Genomic DNA, 20043 nt, shown 5'->3' on the forward strand with positions numbered 1-20043 from the left:
TTTACCCACCCCTCCACTTTCCACTGTTCCCGTATTTACCACACTTTATCAATTCATTCTCCATTAGTGTTTTAAATGGTGTGCATCATCCTGTTCTAATGTCTTGAAAAAGGTCAACTCATGGTGAGAGACCAATAAGAAAAAAGCATCTCCCTCCTCCACCCCCTGCTATATATTCAACCACCTTTAAACCCCCCACCCCTGACATCTTTTTCTCTTGTGCGCTCCATTTTAGTCCCACCTCCCAGGGAGACAGGGAGACAGGGAGACAGGGAGACAGGGAGAGAGCCCACAGCCACCATCTCCTCCTCCTCCTCCTCCTCTTCCTCCTCCCCCCTCTCTCAGCTCCCCGCTCTTCCAGCACACGCTCACACTCCTTCCCTCTGATGCCGACTGGATGCAGACCGGGGGATATCCAGCAGCTTCCTAACCCTCCCTCCCCTCCTCCTCCTCCTCCTCCTCCTTCAGCATCCGGAGCGTCTCCTCTTCATCCTCCTCTTTCTTCCTGCTCCTCACCTCCGGGATGTGGCACTCGGTGGCTCTGCTCCTCTCTGGATTCTTTGCTTTGATCCACGGTGAGCCCGATCGCCTCTCGCTCTGTCTTTCGTTCAGTTTCCAGGAATCTCAACTGCAGCCGCGGCACTTTAGGGAATGTATGTATGGTGTCAATTCTGTTGATGCTTGATCTATGAATACGAATTCAAAGTGAAAAAAAAAAAAAGACTCAGGGAGAAGAAAAGTGAGAATCTGGCTCACCTGTTTGCTTTCTTGTTTACATCTCTGGGATTACTGGTTGTTTTCTTCTGGATATATGTGCTGGGTTGACCTATGGGTTCTTCTGTTTGAGACGTTTAGACAGGTAGATTGATGCTGTGCACAGAGGCTGGTGACAGAAACAGTGTGTAGAAGAACCTGAGCAGTCATAACCTTTTATTGCTTTTCTCCCCCCATTCCACATGCCTCTCCTGGCCAGATCTGCATGTGTGACAAGGGGTTTCCCCATATGGAAAACAGGTCATAGATCAATGGAATTGTATGTATAGATCGACACTTCCATTTTGCCTCCCCTGTTGTGATGCAGCCAAGCTGACGGGGCTCGGAGCAGCAGGAGAGAATATAAAAGCTGTCAGCTGATGGCAGAGCTGAGAGGGTGAACTTTCGCTATAGGCCGAAGGACCAGCAGAGCTATTCTGTTTGTCTGTGTTTTCAAGAAGAATATTTACTACCAGAAAGTCCAACAAAAAAACAGAAAACAGGACAGACAAGGCACACGTTTCAGACTGCACTGCTGCACACTGAATTTTAAGATTTAAGGAAAGCTCCGGGGCTTTTCCATCACTTTGCTTCGATGACACCATCTTTCAATACCATTAGTGTGGGAACATTTCTGCCAACGCTCCCCTGGGACACTAAAGACTCTTAAACCCTGACAATTCCCATAAATAAGCATGGAACAAAAGACATCTTACACTGTTGGACAATGTCCCACATACAGTGTGTTCTGCATCTGCTTTGCTGTTTATTGAGGTCATAAAAACTGACTGAGTGAAATCCTCCAATCCGAGACCCCATTTTTATAATTGCTCCACTGTTGCACCGACTGGAGAAGCTGTTTTGAGCACAATTTCAAAATGATTCCCTGCACTTCAGCATAATATAAATGGTAGACATCTCTTGATCTCAGCATGGATATTACATGAGATGTGAGTTTGGATGGAGTCTGAATGTGTGGCTCACTTATGGGAAAGATAGAAGAAGCTTTAGTGATGCGACATACATTTGAATTTGGGCTTCACATTTTTGGTTGACAGTATAGTCTGCTTACCCTCCCTCCATTCATTCAATCAGTCCATCAATATCTCTATTTCACATGGTATTTGTATCATTTCAAACTAGCCTAGTTATTTGTGCCAATCATGCGCTGATGAGGTTTCCGACTTTTCCTACTTAGATTGTTATTCGCTGACTGTTCTCCACGCTTTCTCAAATATTTCTTCTGTTTGCCGATTTTATTCTGTGTTATCATTTTTGTAATACTGCTAAATAATTAAATCTAACAAAAAGGCTGGACCTGTCCTCCAGATTTGATTAGAAAAACTTAAAAGTGGAGATAAGTGTGACGAATGGAGGAAGATGGTTGTAGATCAGTTTTTTATTTCTGCTAATTTCATCATTTAAAGCTTTTTTTTTCTTTTTCCTCTAAGACTTTTATTTGTAGCCTTGTTAGTTGGTTACCTAAAGATGAGGAGGGCTACATTTTCTGATTAGATCAGCAACATGTTTTCATCAATTATATATTCATTGCCTGAATGTACTTCCACCCAAAAGTCTGATTTGCTTCCTGAGCGATGCATTTATAAGGTTTTCATGAAGATTGGTGTCATTTTTTTATTAATTCACTTCACAGGAAATGCTCACTAATTCTGTTAATAAGACTGTTACGTATCAGTGACCTAAACATCACCTACATGGGATTTTTATGGTGTAGAGTGCGGCTTGTTTTCACATATTTAAATGATCTTTTTGTCTGCCTCTGCAGTGTCGGTGCAGGGTCCTCACCAGAGGAACCTGTTAAAGAACCTCCTGAAGGACTACAACCGGATGGAGCGGCCGGTGGGCAACGACTCCCACCCGCTCACCGTTATCTTCTCCCTCAGCATGATACAGATCATGGATGTGGTAGGTGTCTACAGCCATGAACATCATCCAATCATTTACAAATATAAAATGTTCCTCTGCATGATGAAGCTTCTTAGACATAAAGTCAAGAATCATTTGCAGCCTTTAGTTTTGTTGTGCTAATCAATACCGATAATTAGCCCAAAAAGGGAGAATTAAAATCATAATTTACCAAGTAAGGCAGTATATGCCATAAACTGTAATATTAAAATGTCATTAATGAAGGCCATTACAGAGGACTCTGTTTAATTTTGCGAAGTTATTTATGCAGGTAACCTTTCTGTAACCTTTGTAAGGATGCTAAAAAGTGTACTACTATTTGCCTCATGATTAATGCAAATAATCTTTGAGAAAACAAAAATGTTTAAAATGTTTTGCAGGATGAGAAGAATCAGGTGCTCACCTCTAACATGTGGCTACGGATGGTAAGGACCCCCGAGACATAAGAGAATGAATTTGCAGCTATTAAAGGTTTACATGGTTTTTAAACAATAAAATACTGTTTTGATGACTTATAACAAGACGGAAAATAAATGACTTGAGACTCGACTTGGATATGAAAGTTTAGCTTCTAATATTTTAGGTATTTCTATGATTGATATGAATTATGTTACATTTAAACTAATGGTAGATGCAATTGAGAGGTTTGCCTGTACTGTCGTCCACTGGGATACAGACTGTATTTGTGTGTGTGTGTTTAAGAGTTGGTTCGACCATTATCTCCAGTGGAACCAGAGCGAACATCCCGGAGTGAAAAACCTGCGCTTCACCACAGACCAGGTGTGGACACCGGACATCCTGCTCTACAACAGGTAAAACACGCATAAACACCTTAACACACCTCTCACACATACACATTGTATTCCAACAAGTAGTGTCACTTCCTCCCCTGCCCTTCCTCAGTGCAGATGATGACTTTGACTCCACCTTTAAGACCAATGTTCTGGTGAACTCCAGCGGCTACGCAGAGTATCTGCCTCCAGGTGAGTCCCTCTCCTTTATTTATTCATTCCTGCTCTCACTATTCCTCATCCCTTCCTCGTCTCCCTTCGATGCAGCAGCAGCATATCAATTTTCGCTTGTCTCCCCTGTTTGTACATTTCACATCAATATTTCATAAGTATAAACAGCATCCCTGGTTACTCACTGGTTACACATTCCCAGCGTTGTGAATACCGCCTATAAATAGGATAGGTTTGCTTCCTCCATTTTCCTGTTTTCACACAAACGCAAGACCAGTGCAAGTGTGAAAGAAGCAGCTCCCCTGGGTTTCCACGGGTCTTTTCTGGGTCTTTTTCTTTATACATCAGATTACAACGGGCTGAGATTGAATCCCAAGGTTTAGAGGGGGTTCAAATGGAGTTCTGATGTAAAAGTTCTGAGGACTTCTCAGAGAGACACACTATCTATTGTATTCAGCGGCCATGTTTATTAACAGGCAGCTGCTGAATGTAATTACAGCTCCGTAATGCTGCGATTTGGATCACAGCCAATTAAGGAATGGATAAAAAGATATGTCTGCATTGGTGGAATATGGAGAGGGTTTTACTACATGATGGAAATGGAAAAATAATAGGCAGCAAACCAGCTATTTCAACTCCCGCACACAAGCCTGGTTGCAATTCCTGAGGTATTTTGTGGGCTGGTGTTATCAGGAAATATAAAGGCAACAGGTCTGTGGGTGGCTGGCATGGAACAGGAGCTTGACACACGGTGAATAATTCAAATGCGGAGGATCTCAGGTGTCTACAGCACACCATCACTTGCAGAAGAAAAACCTCTCACATCTGCAGAGGTAACGGTGTTATGGTTGGGTGTAATGGTATAACAGGAGGTAAGGCATAACAGGTTTTTAGCTCATATCTTGATTGTGTGACATTGGCAAAGGGAAAATCTTGTTTTCCGGGGCTTGTAATGCCTTCTTGGGAAGCGATTTTCAGAATGACAGAGATTTATTTTGGGAGCCTTGCTGTGGGAGAGGGAGATTATTCCAAGCTGCAGAAAAACCCAGGTGTCTCATTTGTGAGCATTGCTTCAAGGTTACTGGATATCTGTGAGAGGCATGGTACAAAACTCACAAGCCCACAGAACAACTGCTACCTGATCAGTGTGATTATGGGTTTAGTGCCTTCAGAGTTCATAACAGTAGTACATTTCCCCATGAAGCAAAGGCAAAAGCTTGGTGTCAGTTGCTGGATTGGAGGGTATATAAATATAGCAAGTACTTAATTTGATGTGATCAACCTCTGCTTTGAAGCCAGCCCTCTACCTGCTAACCTCTGCTCTCCAAAGTCTGCTTTGATTCCACTCTGAAGTCTGATTTGCATATCAGCCTCATAACGAATGTCTTTGAGCGCTGTAAGGCCTCATTGGCATTTTGGTTCTGCCTGCGTCTGAATGTTTGAACCGGGCTTTATCCTTTTATTTCAGTAATTCATTTAAGGGCCATCGTTTGCCAACGTCCACTGCGAGGATCTTCCTTTGGGGGTGGAAACTAACGTGCAAGCGCACCTTTAGGATTTTGTGCTTGCGTGTGCCTACACATATGCATTTGGGGGCATTTATTTTGCATAATAGAATTGGTAATCTGATTAGGAAGCGCACAGTCTCATTTCTCAGTGTCACTGTTGATGTGTTCTCCTTCCGCCGAGGCTTTGCTAACAGCTGTGTGTGCAGGCAGAGCGCAGTGACAGTGTTTGTTTGCAGAGCTAAATATCTGAAACATTGCTTGCTTTTTTTGGTAGACATTTCTTTGATGAGAGGTTGTATTAATCTAGTCATTGCTTTAACTTCTTCAGCCACCAAATTTAAAAACAGTGTATTGTTGGTAGACATGACCAATGTTAATAAGAATCATATTTCAGTGCATTCTCTTGGTTGTGATGCAGCAGATCCTTCAGCAGTTCTTTATGAAAATGCAGCGTGGTTGAGTTCAGTCCTTGAGCTGGCTGGATATGAAAAGAATGAATGAAAATACTTGATATTCACTGCAGGATTTCAGCAAAACACAAGTGGTCCACCGGATAATAGTCACCTCTGTACAGGAAACGGCAGGGGTAAATGTTGCTGTAATTTAGTGAATTGATTGCAGTGCTTTAACCCTCTGCCCCCTTTGTGTTGTCTGCTTCTCTTTTTTCTAAGGAATCTTTATGAGCACATGCAACGTGGACGTCCGCTGGTTCCCTTTTGACATCCAGAAGTGTGAGCTGAAGTTCGGCTCCTGGACGTATGACGGCTGGCTGATGGACCTCCAGATGAACGATGCTGACATCTCAGGCTACATGCCCAATGGAGAGTGGGACTTAATTGGTGAGTACAGTGATACATTTGCATTGCATCCTCATAAAACATCCAGCCACAGAGCAGTGGTCCATTCCTCTCTGTCCTTGACTGCTCTTCAGGGGTTCCTGGCACCAGAAGCGAGGCCTTCTATGACTGTTGTAAGGAGCCTTACCCCGATGTGACATTTGTTGTGACAATACGGCGGAGGACCCTGTACTACGCCCTGAACCTGCTCATCCCCTGTGTGTTGCTGTCTTCAATGACCCTGCTGATCTTTGTGCTGCCAGCCGACTCTGGGGAGAAGATCTCACTGGGTGAGTGGATAAAAAGCGCACGATGGAGGAAATACGTTGACAAAAGTAGAGCAAGAAGCTGGATACAGGAGGAGCTGTTGTTTTAAGCCTCGGGTTTTAACTTCGGGAACGAACTAGGTGCAGACCAGTTTGACCTTCAATGTGAGTCCATCATATCTTCATATCTAGAGTGATTCAGTGCATACATTACAGGACTAATTAGGATAAGGATTAAGATGACCTTTATTATCCCTGAGGGGAAATTCAGTTCTTCAATTGAATAAAAGGGAGGTGAAACAACCTCAGTCACCTTCACACGTTTGGGGAGGTGAATGAAACGAAGAGTTTTTTATTTTTGATAGATTACTCAGCTGAAAAACGCACCAACACTCCCAATATTCAACATCCAGTCATGAAAAGTTTGAATAAAATCTCCTATATGGCTCTCTATGCTCCAAGGTGTGAACGTTCAAGTATATACAGTAAAGCAAGACGGCCAAAAAAACCTAGCTTTCAAAACGTTCTTAGACTAAAGGCAACACAATGAAGCATTGGTGCAGAAGACTTTGCGGTGGGATGAAAGGGGCAAAGTGAGAGAGGGTGAAGCTGCGAGAGTAGAGGTATAACAGGATGAAATAGAAAGATGAGAAATGCGAGGAGGAGGAACAGAGACAGATGGGAGTGGGAAGGTAGTGAAGAGGGAGTGCAGACAGGAGAAGAATTTGAAAAGGATGAGACAGGACAGCACAAAAGAGAGGGGGACGATTGATGAGGAGGTAAAGGTGGGAGACAACCAATCCTCAATATAATAGGCTGGCAGAGAGAGAGGATGCGGTGGCGCCATTGAACAGCATCTGCAAATACATTTTAATATCCGTTTCAACGTGGAGCACAAGATGGATGATTTTCACATTATCAGTCAACGAAAAAAGAGACTACAGATTGTATGGCCTTGCATTGAAAGTAGAAGACGATTAATTGTATAGGCGATCAGCAGAAAAGTCTTGATTATTTTTATGTCAAGCTGATCCATTTTTGTGGGGATATATTTTAGACCTTGGTTGTGTTAAAAAAAATGACTTAATGTCAATGGAACAGAGAAGGACGTCGGGCAGCATTGTCAAAGCATATCTTTAACCTCAATACAGGATGCATTACGCAGCATTTCTCTGCAGAAAATAATGCCAAGCCTTACACACACGGCCAATTAACCTATTGGTGTAATTAAGGCTAGTGAATTGATTAGAGGAAGAGAGCTTACACACTGCCTTACTGGAAAATACTCTGACACTCGGGATGATGGAGGAGACACGGGACCAAGTGGCTGGGGTCTTTAGGGTGAGAGGACCATGCTTTTAAAAAGAATAAGTGTCATTTCTGAGAAATTAGGCATTATAAAAAAAAGCATTTTTTATTTTCTCAATATCGTTAAAGGACATTTATATTTTATCTCTCAGCATGAGTTTAATTGAATGCTTCTTTATGGGGACATTTATGCCAACAAAGCACTCGGTTGGATAAATGAGACAGATAGCGAGGAGAAATTGAGATGGAGATGAGTTCAAGGGCAGGAGCGTGTGAGTTGTGTGTGTTTGTGTGCACGCAGATGGAGTTTGGACAACACATTTGCTGTGCAGAAGTGCTTTTTGCTGTAGAGGTAGAGCATGTCAAAAATAATGTACAGTATTAGCAATAGCTGGTTATTTAAATAAATTGAATGTGATCTCATCCAGATTATGATGATTAATCAACAAACTAGACACACACACAAAATGTAGGTCTCAAAAGAAAGTACCACCATTGATGGCTTATGCAAATGTGGGTAAAGCATAAGGTTCTTATATCTATCTATCTTTCTTTCTGCAGGTATCACCGTTCTGCTGTCGCTTACTGTTTTCATGTTGCTAGTGGCAGAGATCATGCCAGCTACATCGGACTCTGTTCCTCTCATAGGTACGTAAAAGACAGTTTTATGCGTGTCTATATGTTCCCAAGTGGTTCTCATGGTCTTTAATGAGCATGTTGTTTAACTGTAATTATGAAACTAAATTCAAACCTGCACTAAGGCTACAATTACTTTGAGTGATTGTCAATATGAAATCAAGATGTTTTACTTCTTTAAGATACAGCAAGTTTCCATCTGACAGCGAAAATCAATATCTGGCCTTGAGTGTTCATTTTTTACAGTAGTGATTTGTTGCGGTGTACAGTAGGAACTAGCTCCTGGTTGAACTCTGGTGGTTTGTGTACTAGCATGATATCAAGTATTATTCAGCACAAAATACAGAGCTAAGGCTTATGGGGATTAGTTAGTGCTGTAAACCATATAAACAAAAATGCAGGACGCATCGGGACTCTGACTTGACATTACACTCAAAACCACAAACGTCAACATTGTGGAGGCACGACAAAAACAATCAGGGGATCATTAAAGTCATCGATATTTATCTTCTTGGCCCTGAGGAACACCAATGACTGTATATAATTTTCTTGGCAATCCATAAGATAGTTTTTAGTCTGGACAAACCAACCATGTCATTTATAGAGCTACACCTGCTAGAATAGCTTAAAATCCTGGGTTTGTCACAGAGGTCTTTAGAATCGGTCCTACACAGTGGTACAAAGTAAAAGCCAACAGAATTTCTTTTGCCATCTGCTTGCCTTAAAAAAAAAGTTATAGTCTAAATTGATTGCAGGCACGCATGCTGGGTATTATATTAAGAGAACTGGCTGCAGCCAGACACAGATGTGTCTGTCGTTGCCTAAGGACACAAATCCTGGTCATTAAAAACTTTGGAAAAAATAAGTCATTATCATCAGAATGCTGCTTTCAGCACAGATCTTTTCATTAATCAATCAATCAATCAATCAATCAATCAATCAATCAATCAATCAATCAATCAATGTTTATTTATATAGCCCAATATCACAAATGTTACATTTGTCTCAGTGGACTTCACAGTTTGTACAGAATATCAGTATGACAATACGACACCCTCTGTCCTTAGACCCTCACATCGTACAAGGAAAAACTTCCAGAGAAAACCCACAGTTTAAAGGGAAAAATGGGAGAAACCTCAGGGAGAGCAACAGAGGAGGGATCCCTCTCCCAGGACGGACAGACGTGCAATAGATGCCGTGTGTAAATTGAAAAGATAATACATTTGCAACATAGGTAGTCCAAATGTTTGGAAATGCATGTGTGTATAATAGGAAGATGAATCCACGAGTATATCCATCCAGGACTTATGATCCAGGACCACAGCCACGACTCAAGATCCAGGACTCGCAATCCATGACACAGGACCGCAGGATCATCCATGACTCCGGATCCCGGCGTATATAGACACCAAAAAGAAAGAAATTTGGGGAAGCTGGGTTAATCGGAACATGAGAGTACACAGGTACAGACAGAGAGAAGGAAGAAGTAAGATGTCCCCCGACAAACTAAGCCTATATCAGCAAAACTAGGGGCTGAATCTAATCAGCCCTAACTATAAGCTTTATCAAAAAGGAAGGTCTTAAGCGCACTCTTAAAAACGGATAGGGTGTCTGCCGTCCGAACACAAACTGGAAGCTGATTCCACAAAAGTGGAGCTTGATAAGAAAAGGCTCTGGCTCCCATTGTACTTTTAGAGACTCTAGGAACAACCAACAACCCTGCATTCTTGGAACGCAATGCCCTAGTAGGACAATAGGGTATAATGAGTTCTTTAAGGTAAGATGGCGCCTGCCCATTAAGGGCTTTGTAGGCGAGAAGAAGAATTTTAAATTCTATCCTGTGTTCTATAGGGAGCCAGTGTAAGGCAGCCAGAACAGGAGTAATGTGGTCCCTTTTCCTAACTCTGGTTAGTACACGAGCTGCAGCATTTTGAATCAGCTGAAGCGACTTGACTGACTTCTTGGTACACCCTGATAATAAGGAGTTACAATAATCCAGCCTTGAAGTAACAAATGCATGGACTAGTTTCTCTGCATCGTTTTGAGGCAAGATATGCCTGATTTTTGCAATGTTACGTAGATGATTAACTAACCTGATGCAGTGCATCTGTTTGTTGATTTTAAAAACACTATGTGGCTTCTAGCAGGCAAGTCGTGTCGGTATCAGGTCCCAAATTGGCCTGAAGGAATTAAACAAAGGATGTGTCTTTTTGAATGAAATAGGGAATTGATTGTTATTGTATTGTTACAATTCATTTTATTTTCATTTATCCAAAGCGACTTATAATAAGTAAGTGAATTAAACATGAAAGGGTATTTTAAATATAGCCTAAAACAAAGAGACCTTCACTGGTCTGTGCGCCAAATCAGAACCTACTATGGCCACTGTGGCTGTCAATAAGCCAGAGGGAAATGATGTGTATTAGCTTAGGATGTCAAATTACGTCATATTTCTGTTTCTACTCTGCCCAGGTCAGTACTTTGCCAGTATAATGATCATCGTTGGGATGTCCGTCATGGCCACTGTTGTCGTTCTGCAGTATCATCACCATGATCCAAATGGAGGAAATATGCCAAAATGGGTGAGCTGTGCTCAAAGTCTTTATCATAACCTCAAGTGCATTATTACTTATACATCATGCTTTCCAGCTGGTTAAGCACTATAAATTGTTGTCTCCCATTTCCATCCATCCATCCATCCGTCCATCCGTCCATCCATCCATCCATCCATCCATCCATCCATCCATCCATCCATCCATCCATCCATCCATCTTCTCCCGCTTATCCGTGGTCGGGTCGCGGAGGTCTCCCATTTCAGATAAGATATATTCATATTATTAATCTCAATTTCCCATCATAATTCGTATCATGCGCTAACATTTTCAGCAACACTTCATCCATCCGTCAGTGCTACCTGTTCCCTTCTGCCAGTTTCCGCTCTCCACTAATTTCCCGACTTCTTCGGGCTGTGACTCATCGCGGTGTCAGACTGCCTGAGCGTGATCATCAAATGCCTTACAACAGACTTCAACAGGAGTGTGTTTCAAAGTGCTTTAGATATGTGGGCGGATGTTATTTGAATTTTTCTCTCATTCCTTATATTTAATGATTAAAAATGCATGAAGCCTTTTTTTCTTAACAAAAGTTTTGTTCTAATGCGCACATAAAAATGTCAATCGTGGAGAAAACGTGAAAACATGGTAGGCTTCATTTAAATGATTAGCAAATGGCTGGTTACCAAAATAATATACATTTCCTGTAATACTATTCAAATTAAATATAGGAAGGCATTGATGGGCATTTCAAAGTTGACAGGTCCACATTTGTCGATACATCTACAAAAAGCTTTGTTGCACCAGAGTGCAGATGCCGCATATATCGACAGATGGAAGGACATTAGGTTGATGGATGGCCTTTTCAGGCATTCTGTCGGCCAATTAACAAGCTAATTGATGTGGTTCAGATGAGTGCATCGAACCAGCACAGTTCATAATTACAATTGCGGACAAAAACATCAAAGGCAGCAGCAACAGGGACTGTTACCTGGCCAGTAAACACACTAGGTGGAAAGTAATTGAGCAGTCATCTGGACATTAGCTTCTCATTAGATGCCAACCACCCATCTGGATGCTGTTGGGCCAATATGCCCTTTTAGGGGACATGCAGTCTGTTTACAAGGGAGTTTTGTTTCAGGGTCTGTAAGAGGAGAAAAGAGGAAACAAGCTTTACATTCGTAGCAACTCGCGAGAAGCTTATCTTGCTTTAAATGTATGCTGCAGTCTATTGAGACATTACCGAAGGCTCAGTGCACTGTAATCTGACAGTGAATCTCAATAGTTCCCCCCTTTAAATTGAATGCTGTCTTTGTAAGTATCCTCTTGCAGGAAATATATTTTAAGCTAAAAATCTTCTTTGCCTCAGGCACTTTAACTGGGAGTCCTAGCGAGGATTTGATACTTCTACTTATACAAGCACTACTGCATTATGAAACAAGATGCAAGGGGGGGAACAGCACCGACCATCAATCCAAGACAAATGAGGCTGTTCCCCCATCTGAACTCGTGTTATTTGAGGGTCAAGACGTGTAGGTGGTTTTCAATGCTTAGTTACTCTCATAGCTTTACCGCTTTTTTTCATGTTTTCTTTTACCTTCTTTAATGCTTTTGTGCTCTTTGACTCTTCTACTAGCTGTCCACCACTCTCATCTTTAAATGTTTTTAGCCGTTTTCTCATATGCAGTGGACACCAGGAAAATCACTGTCCGTAGTTTCCCTTTTCACACATGTAGAACACAACAGAGGATTGTCCGTGTCACACGTGTACTCAGTTAGCTTCAGGCAAGGGTTGGCACCAAGGGAGAACGTGTAGGAGGCATGCATTGAGTCGGATTACACCGGGGGCATATTGCCAGTTTTATAATTTGGACAACTGCATCTCTTGTTGTTCAATTCATTTTCATGACAATTTTAGCATTGGCCCTTACATTCAGACGTTTCCAAATCTCAATCTCTCTCTAGTTAGAGATTTGGTGAGCGTTTTCCATCCAAACATTTGCATTACGACATAAAGCCCCTACGAGTAATGTCTAATTTCATGGTTGCAGTGCACGTGTGAAAGAGGCTTTCTCTCTTCTTCTCTCTATAGGTGCAGCTGGTCTTGCTGCAGTGGGTAGCATGGTTCTTGCGTATGAAGCGACCAGGAGAGAACGATGACCCAGAACGCCCCCCGTGTGCCCCCCACTTACGGCGCTGTTCCTCGGGCTCGCAGACCGGGAGCATCACAAATCCACAAGACCCCACCCTGCATCCGCTGCACCCACAGAACCTGTCTTCTCTGCACACAGGGCCTCTCCACGCGGGGCATCCTCACCTTCATGCCCAAACCAGCGCCAACAACAACGGGAACCTTCTTTACATGGGCTACCAGAGCATGGAGGACCCTTCAATACTCTCAGAGCCTCTCCAGAGAAATAACATGTCTGCAGGGCCTACACGTGTGGCAGGAAGCCCGCCTCCTCACCTCCCGTCTCAGTTCTGCAGCTCCCCACCACCTCCTACCCCCAACATGGATACTGTAGGCTGCCCCAGCACAGTCTCCAGTGGGGGGGGCTTTGGAGGTGGAACCGGAGGTTGCTTGAATGCAGGTATCGGAGACCCACAGTTACAGGCCATCTTGGAGGAGGTGCGTTACATGGCAGACCATTTCCGGGAGCAGGAGGAAACCGAGAGCGTTGCAGACCAGTGGAAATTTGCAGGCGCTGTGATTGATCGTTTGTGTTTGGTGGCGTTCAGCATTTTCAACATAATTTGCACCATCTCTATCCTCATGTCTGCTCCGAACTTTGCGACTGCTGTTTCAAAAGACTTTGTATGAAAGCAAAAAGGAAAAAAGATGAAGAGAAGCGTGAAGGAAAGGATGAGGGAAATGAAATATAGACTGAAGAATGGAGTGGGCCCGGATCCAAGGAAATACAATTTCCCGCGGACTGTAGGCTCTGTGATTTGTGATTGCAAGGAACTCGAAAATAGAAATAAAAAAAAAATGGTGTTCTTTGCAATACAATACTGTTTTGTAACTGAAATATAAGAAGAAAACAGATAAGGAAGGGAATACAGAGTATATGTTTAGGGTGAGCAGGGTGCTTTATCAGATTCTTGACAAGGTGAAATTCATTCTTTTGTTAATTCAAAATATTTTCCTGCAAAATAAGGGGAACAAATGAGTCAAAAAAATAAATAAAGAACAAGATCAGTCCAATGCAAACCTCAAGAGAGAAAGCTCTTAAAGCACTGGAGAGATTGAAAGAGTAAGAGGGAAAAGCGACAGGCAGATATATAGAGATGGATAAATAAGACAGACATTGGGCTGTATTTTCTTAAAGAGGGAAGACAGTTCTTCACTACCACTTTTTGAGAACGGACTGCATCATTTAAAGTGATGTGAGGAGGAGAGGGCTGGGGGAGACGAGAAATATTTTTACAGACGAGAAAAGAGTGAGTAACTAGACTTCATCTCTTGTGGCAGAGTTAGGCGGAGTAAACAGCGTGATGCCTGGATATCCAAAAGTTGATGGAAGATCAGTAAGCAGAGAGGAACAGAAGAGCATCTTATCTATTCAATCGCATCCATTTAATGACCGTCAAATTGAAAGACCTTGGGATAATCTTTAGGACTAATAAGCTTTTAAAGGATGAAGTCCCCTCTCTGCTTGAAAACCACTTTACATTTCCAAGGCCTTATCTCTTTGAGACGATTGCCAATCTGCAACAATCAGCAGAGATCAAAAGCTCCTCAGCAGCGGGCACAGCGTGGAGTGCTTATCACGACCGGGAAACTGAATTAACCGGTCATCAGCAGCGCAATGCCAAGTAGCTGCACCACGGTGGAGGCTTGAGCCAATGAGAACTGGGGGTAGTGGTGGTCTAATGGATAGTGAGGTGGGCTGAAGGTCGGAAGGTTGTGAATCCCGCCTGAAACACCACCACTAGTGAGCCCTTGAGTAAGGCACTTAGCCCTTAGTTTCTCCAGGGAGAATGTCCCTGTAATCGGTAATTGTAAGTCGATTTGGATAAAAGCGTCAGCTAAATGAAATGTAATGTAACTCATGAGGCAGTAACCGAACGGTCCTATTGGATTTCAAATTAAACGTTTCATAACTGCAATGGGCGGTCAGGTCTTTAAAAGGCCCAAGAAAGGGTTAAGATCATGCAAAAACCCTCAAATGTGTACGGAGAAGCAACATCCAATCACATTTCTGTCTGAACCCTTCAATGGTTTTCAGATTCTTGAGTGATTCATATCTACCCAGAATGAAACAGATGGGAATTTTACAGAGCTTTGCTTCGGTTAATTTCAGTACAGTTGATTAACAGGATTGATTTCAGAGTATGGCCTTCAGCTACAGAGCATCTGTAGAAATGCGGATACCAAAAAACTAAATATGTATTTAATTAGTTTAGGTTTGAGGGGAATTGTGTAGTAGTATTAATGTTTGCTGAATGGAAGGTGGACTATAATTCATGGATGTACAAACAGTAGGTTTAATGTTAAAGATTTCCAAGGATGACTGTCAAGTTGTATTACAAAATTACAATGAACAGAGCAATTAGTCAAATGACAAACCTCATTATCTCCATTCTTTGTACTCGCTGAAGCTTTTTCCAAAATCATTCTTATTGAACTATATTGACCTTAAGCTGAAGTGAAGTATGTGTGGCACGAGTTAATAAGAGAGTGAGTTTGGACACAGCCCAATATTATAAGAGAAGGATGAGTCATTCAAAAATGAAGCTTAAAGCGAAATAGATCCAGCTGAAAGTGTACATTTAACAACTCTTCTCCGTGCAATTCAGCACAGGTAATTGCTGAGTCTCTCAATGTTCAATTAACTCCAAGAGAGTGTAGCTCTCTCTTTAATATTAGTTTTCATGTGGATAGCTATTGTGCACATTCACTGAAAATAAATATAGAATTGTCAGGAAAACATTTTCAACTGTAGGATTTTTCTGTATTTGTTCTGTGTCAATAGTGGTATATTGTGTCATGCACATGAAGGTCCCCAGCCTAAAAATCCCCTTTAAATAACATATATACAATGTTTTACCAATAATTTATGTTTTTCTACATTTGTGTAAGTTTTGAAACACATGCCCTGAAATTAGCAAAGTAAGCTAAGCTTTTTCTTTTTTTGCCCGACAACTACATTTCCTCAAAAAATAAGCCTTTGAAGAGAAGACCGAACTTATATTTTTCATATATTCCAAAAATCCCATAAAACAACTTAAACCTACAATAGATTCAGCCTCTCAAAGCTTCCCTACACGGCCATGGCACAGATCCTCAACCTTAAATGTTTACAATGCAGAAAAACTTAGAAAAATGTCACAAGTACAGTAGTCAAACTGTTTTTTTTGGGACTATTTCCAGCTGTGGATTAATACAAATCGGTGATTTAGCGAGTTTTTTTGTGTGTAGGATGGTAATTCACTACAGTGGCCATTTTCATTGAAATAAAGTATAATTTTACCCAGTACAACAATGTGGCTCATTAAAGTGATAAAAACAATGGAGGTCTTAGGAAAAAAGCTATATTATGCTTCGGTCACACAGTCAACACTTGTTAAGAGAATAATTGTGCCGTAGGTTTTGGTATTTTTATGGGATTTTATGACAATTAGTTAAATGTACAATATCTGCAGATTCTTCTTTAAGAAGTCTCTCTAGGTTTTCTTTAACACATACATCCAATAGTCTTAATGAGTTACCTACATTCCTGATACACTATCACTAGTGAATTTGCATATGTATTATTTCACTCTGAACTGCTACATACAGGGTGGAGAGTGTTGTACAATTCTTTATATATTTTTTTCCTTCATTTTCTGTCTTCTCTCTCGTGTTCTAAAGTTTCCTAGCAGTCAAAAAGTAAACTTCTTGCCGGGAGGTTTTGTAGAAGGATGTTGTCCTTCCAGCACATACTGACAACTAAACACTCACATCTGTACAGAACATTTTATCACCCTGAAAATAAAGGATTGTCTCATTTTTCTACCACCTTTGGTCTATTCCCTGTCTCTCTGATTTGACAGTGGCTGGCCCAACACCCAAAAAGAAGAGAAAAATGACAGAGAGAGGGGATAGCAGGGGGAGAGAAAGTGCTGACGCGCTGTGAGAGCTGGACAGGGCCTTAATTGATCACTCGTTCAGGAAGGAGAGAGGGAGGGGGGGAGGGATGAGATGGGGAGGCAGAGGAAGGGAGGGTTAATGGAGGAAAGAGGGGGGCATACTAGGTAATTCATCGGATTTATGAGGGACAGAGGCAGCAGAGATGGGAGCTCAGACAAGCGTAACTCAGTCACATGCATCAAATGAAAGGCCACTGCAGTATATCACACAAAGGGAAAATATATACTGCAGAAATAAACAGAAATTAGAGACATATTTTCATGCAACCATATGTCAATCAAGTGTGGGAAATGTGTGTTGTCCTCAGTGTGTCACTCACTCAGTGAGCTAGACAGTCAGAGGTGTATTTATAGTGTGCTGCCCTTCTTTAGCCCCGCCAAGGCCCCCTGTTCGAAGAGCTGACTCTTTTTCTCTCCGAGGTCGAAAGATTTGCAGCGCTAGCAATCTAGCAGCCCTTAGATTTACTGTGTTCACTGAGATGGAATAAAAGAAGAGTGTGTGAAGATTGTGCGTGTGTCCATGGGAAAGATGAGCCTCGGGGTCTGAGTACGCATAGAATCAATCAGTTGTTTTTCTTTTTCTCTCCCCACAATTCAAATATAATAAGAGCAGGCTGACCTAAAGCTTTCTCCCAGCCCTCAGATATTATACCAGATGGTTAATTTAACTGAATATCACAGGAGGCACATTTGGGCATCACACAGATCTATTGTTGTGTAAACAGGGTGGCGACATAAAAGCTAAAAAGATGCCATAACTGCCAAGTATACAAATGAACTTGAAATACACATGGACACAGACAAAAACAAAGCAATCACATGCAAACAAACACATTGATCATGACCTGCATTAAACATTTGCACAACACTTTAACAGCAGGCATGTTGAACAACATATTCAGGTGCACCCACCCCTGTGCATGCACACCTGTTCTGTCCGAGGGTCCCCACGCACTCTGCTGCAAGGAAGCTCCCCGACATCTTGCGGCTGAGGCCGATCAATGCCTTTTAATTACCAAGGGCCCAAAGTGTGGGTCGATATAGCTGACGAGAAGCAGAGAGAGAGAGGGAGGGAGGGAGAGAGAGAGAGAGAGGGAGAGAGAGAAAGAGAGGGAGAGATGGTCCAGACGGTGATGGATGCTCACTCCTCCCAGCGAGCCTACCTACAGATGTGTCGTTAGGCTTGATTAATCCTGCCAAGCCACATTGACTCACTTTACAGACCGCTGTATAACCAGCCGGGCCGTCGCAGTCGCGAGGTTAAGTGGAGACGAGGTGTCCGACCTCAGGAACACCGACCTCTTAAACAATATGTCAATGGTGGCTGTGACTCCCTATGGTACGAGTGTCGACAAAACTACTACTTTTAAACTCTGAATAACTGCACATACATTCATTCATGAGGTTCCTTAAAACAAATGTGTACTCAGGGAGCGGAAAGCATTGGCAAAGGCATATATTCAGTTACTGTGGTTCTTTACTCTCTTTCACAAACGGGGAAAAATCAATACAGTTTTATCTACATCGCTTGCACAGTGAATTATGAACTAATACTCATCTGATCATTAATTTCTTTAAAGTTATATTCTATTTTGATTCATTATAATTGGGTTGACTCAAAGGATGATGAAAAAAAGAAGGATAAAGGATAAGAAAACAATTGTTTTCACAGGGTGAGTAGAACTCTTCCTGCTGAGTATAATGTGCAAAATTGTGAGCCCCTGTAATGGTGCCAAATTCAAATGAGGGAAAAAGAGTGAGCAAAGTCATGGTTGAGCTGCTATGCTTTTAATGTGAGGAAACTCCAGATAAAATGCAATCAGACTGGAATAATCACGGAGTCTTATAAGGAGGCTTGTTATTTTATTTTATTCTGTTTATTTCCCTCACAATTATAGAGGTACAATAAATCATATCAAAAGCGTGTTAATTAAAAACTGATAGAAGCATATGTTTTGTGCTTTATGGAGATGCACAAGTGCTGTAATTTGATGCAACTCCAGAAACTAATATTATGCATAAATGCTCATATCAATTTCATGACACACAACTAAAGTTTGTGGGACATATTTATCTTACACAACTCACTTGTCCTTAGTTGCCTTATGTTGCAATGCAGTGCAACTCAATGGACAAAAACAAACAGGGATAATCCAGGACAGCCATAAAGGGCGTTAGGAGTCAAGACTTGAAGCTGTTAAGCCTTTTAATTATACATGGCATAATTATACAAGTTTGTTATATAACACTATTTGAGATTTCAGATATTCCTATCCTGAGGAGGTGAAAAAAGCAGCTTGGATGAGAAATAAACAAGCAAGTAAAAATAAATCCGACAGTTTATGAGAGTCTTGAGAATGGCATGCTGCAGACACACACAGTTTTCACCAAAACTCAACACAGATGCATATTTAGTGGATTTTCCCTTAGGTGCTACAACCAGATAAGCAGCCACTCTAAGGATATGGCAGGGGCAAAAAGTCGACTATTCAGTAGAAGTACTAAATTAATGAGAAAAGGGATCACCTTCTCCCCACTACACGTCAAAAATATTCAACCATTGCCTGTTGATGTTTCTTAGGTCTTGATTCTCTGCTCTAACTTTAGACTGTTCACTGACAAAAACTAAAACAGATTAAATGATGCCGGTAAGGATTGATTCAATGTGCATCAGCTGGGTTTATGAAATGTATTTCTCTAGTTCTTTTTAAAGTGTATCTTTCGACTTACTATAGACATATTGAAGGTGGTATGTTTCTACTAAATGTAGCAACACCAAAGCGTTAATATATTTGATAACAACAAAAAGTCTTACATTCAAAACAGAGCTGCAAAGACGAATCAATCAGTGGTCAAGCATTAAATAAATAAACTCAATTAATTGATTTGACTACATTTTTGAGAAAAACAAAGTCAGGATTCCAGGTTTTAACATGTGAATATTTTCTGTATGTTTACTGTTCTCTGTCAGAAGACATAATACCTTTGATTGTGGACAATTCAAGACAGGGGATGGAATATTGGGCATTGAAAACAAGGATAGACGTTTTTCACAATTCCATTCCATTTTATAGACCAAACATCTAATCGGTTGATAACAAAATTAAAGTAATTGTTGGTTTGAGGACTATTTAAAAATGCCCCTCAAGCATAAATACAACAGT

General features: G+C 41.5%; 1 protein-coding gene across 1 annotated transcript; it reads left to right on the forward strand.

The window, feature by feature from the left end:
- The first annotated feature begins 361 nt into the window (after positions 1 to 361).
- chrna11 (cholinergic receptor, nicotinic, alpha 11) lies at positions 362 to 16742 on the forward strand. The gene is made up of 10 exons (XM_010767895.1): positions 362 to 575; positions 2540 to 2679; positions 3060 to 3104; positions 3382 to 3491; positions 3583 to 3662; positions 5821 to 5988; positions 6081 to 6275; positions 8121 to 8207; positions 10668 to 10777; positions 12840 to 16742. The coding sequence occupies exons 1-10, from the start codon at positions 524 to 526 to the stop codon at positions 13566 to 13568; spliced, it is 1716 nt and encodes a 571-aa protein (XP_010766197.1). The 5' UTR covers positions 362 to 523; the 3' UTR covers positions 13569 to 16742.
- Positions 16743 to 20043: the final 3301 nt, after the last annotated feature.

This window comes from Notothenia coriiceps, unplaced genomic scaffold, assembly GCF_000735185.1.
Source record: "Notothenia coriiceps isolate Sejong01 unplaced genomic scaffold, NC01 NC01_scaffold00004875, whole genome shotgun sequence".
Lineage (NCBI taxonomy): Eukaryota > Metazoa > Chordata > Actinopteri > Perciformes > Nototheniidae > Notothenia > Notothenia coriiceps.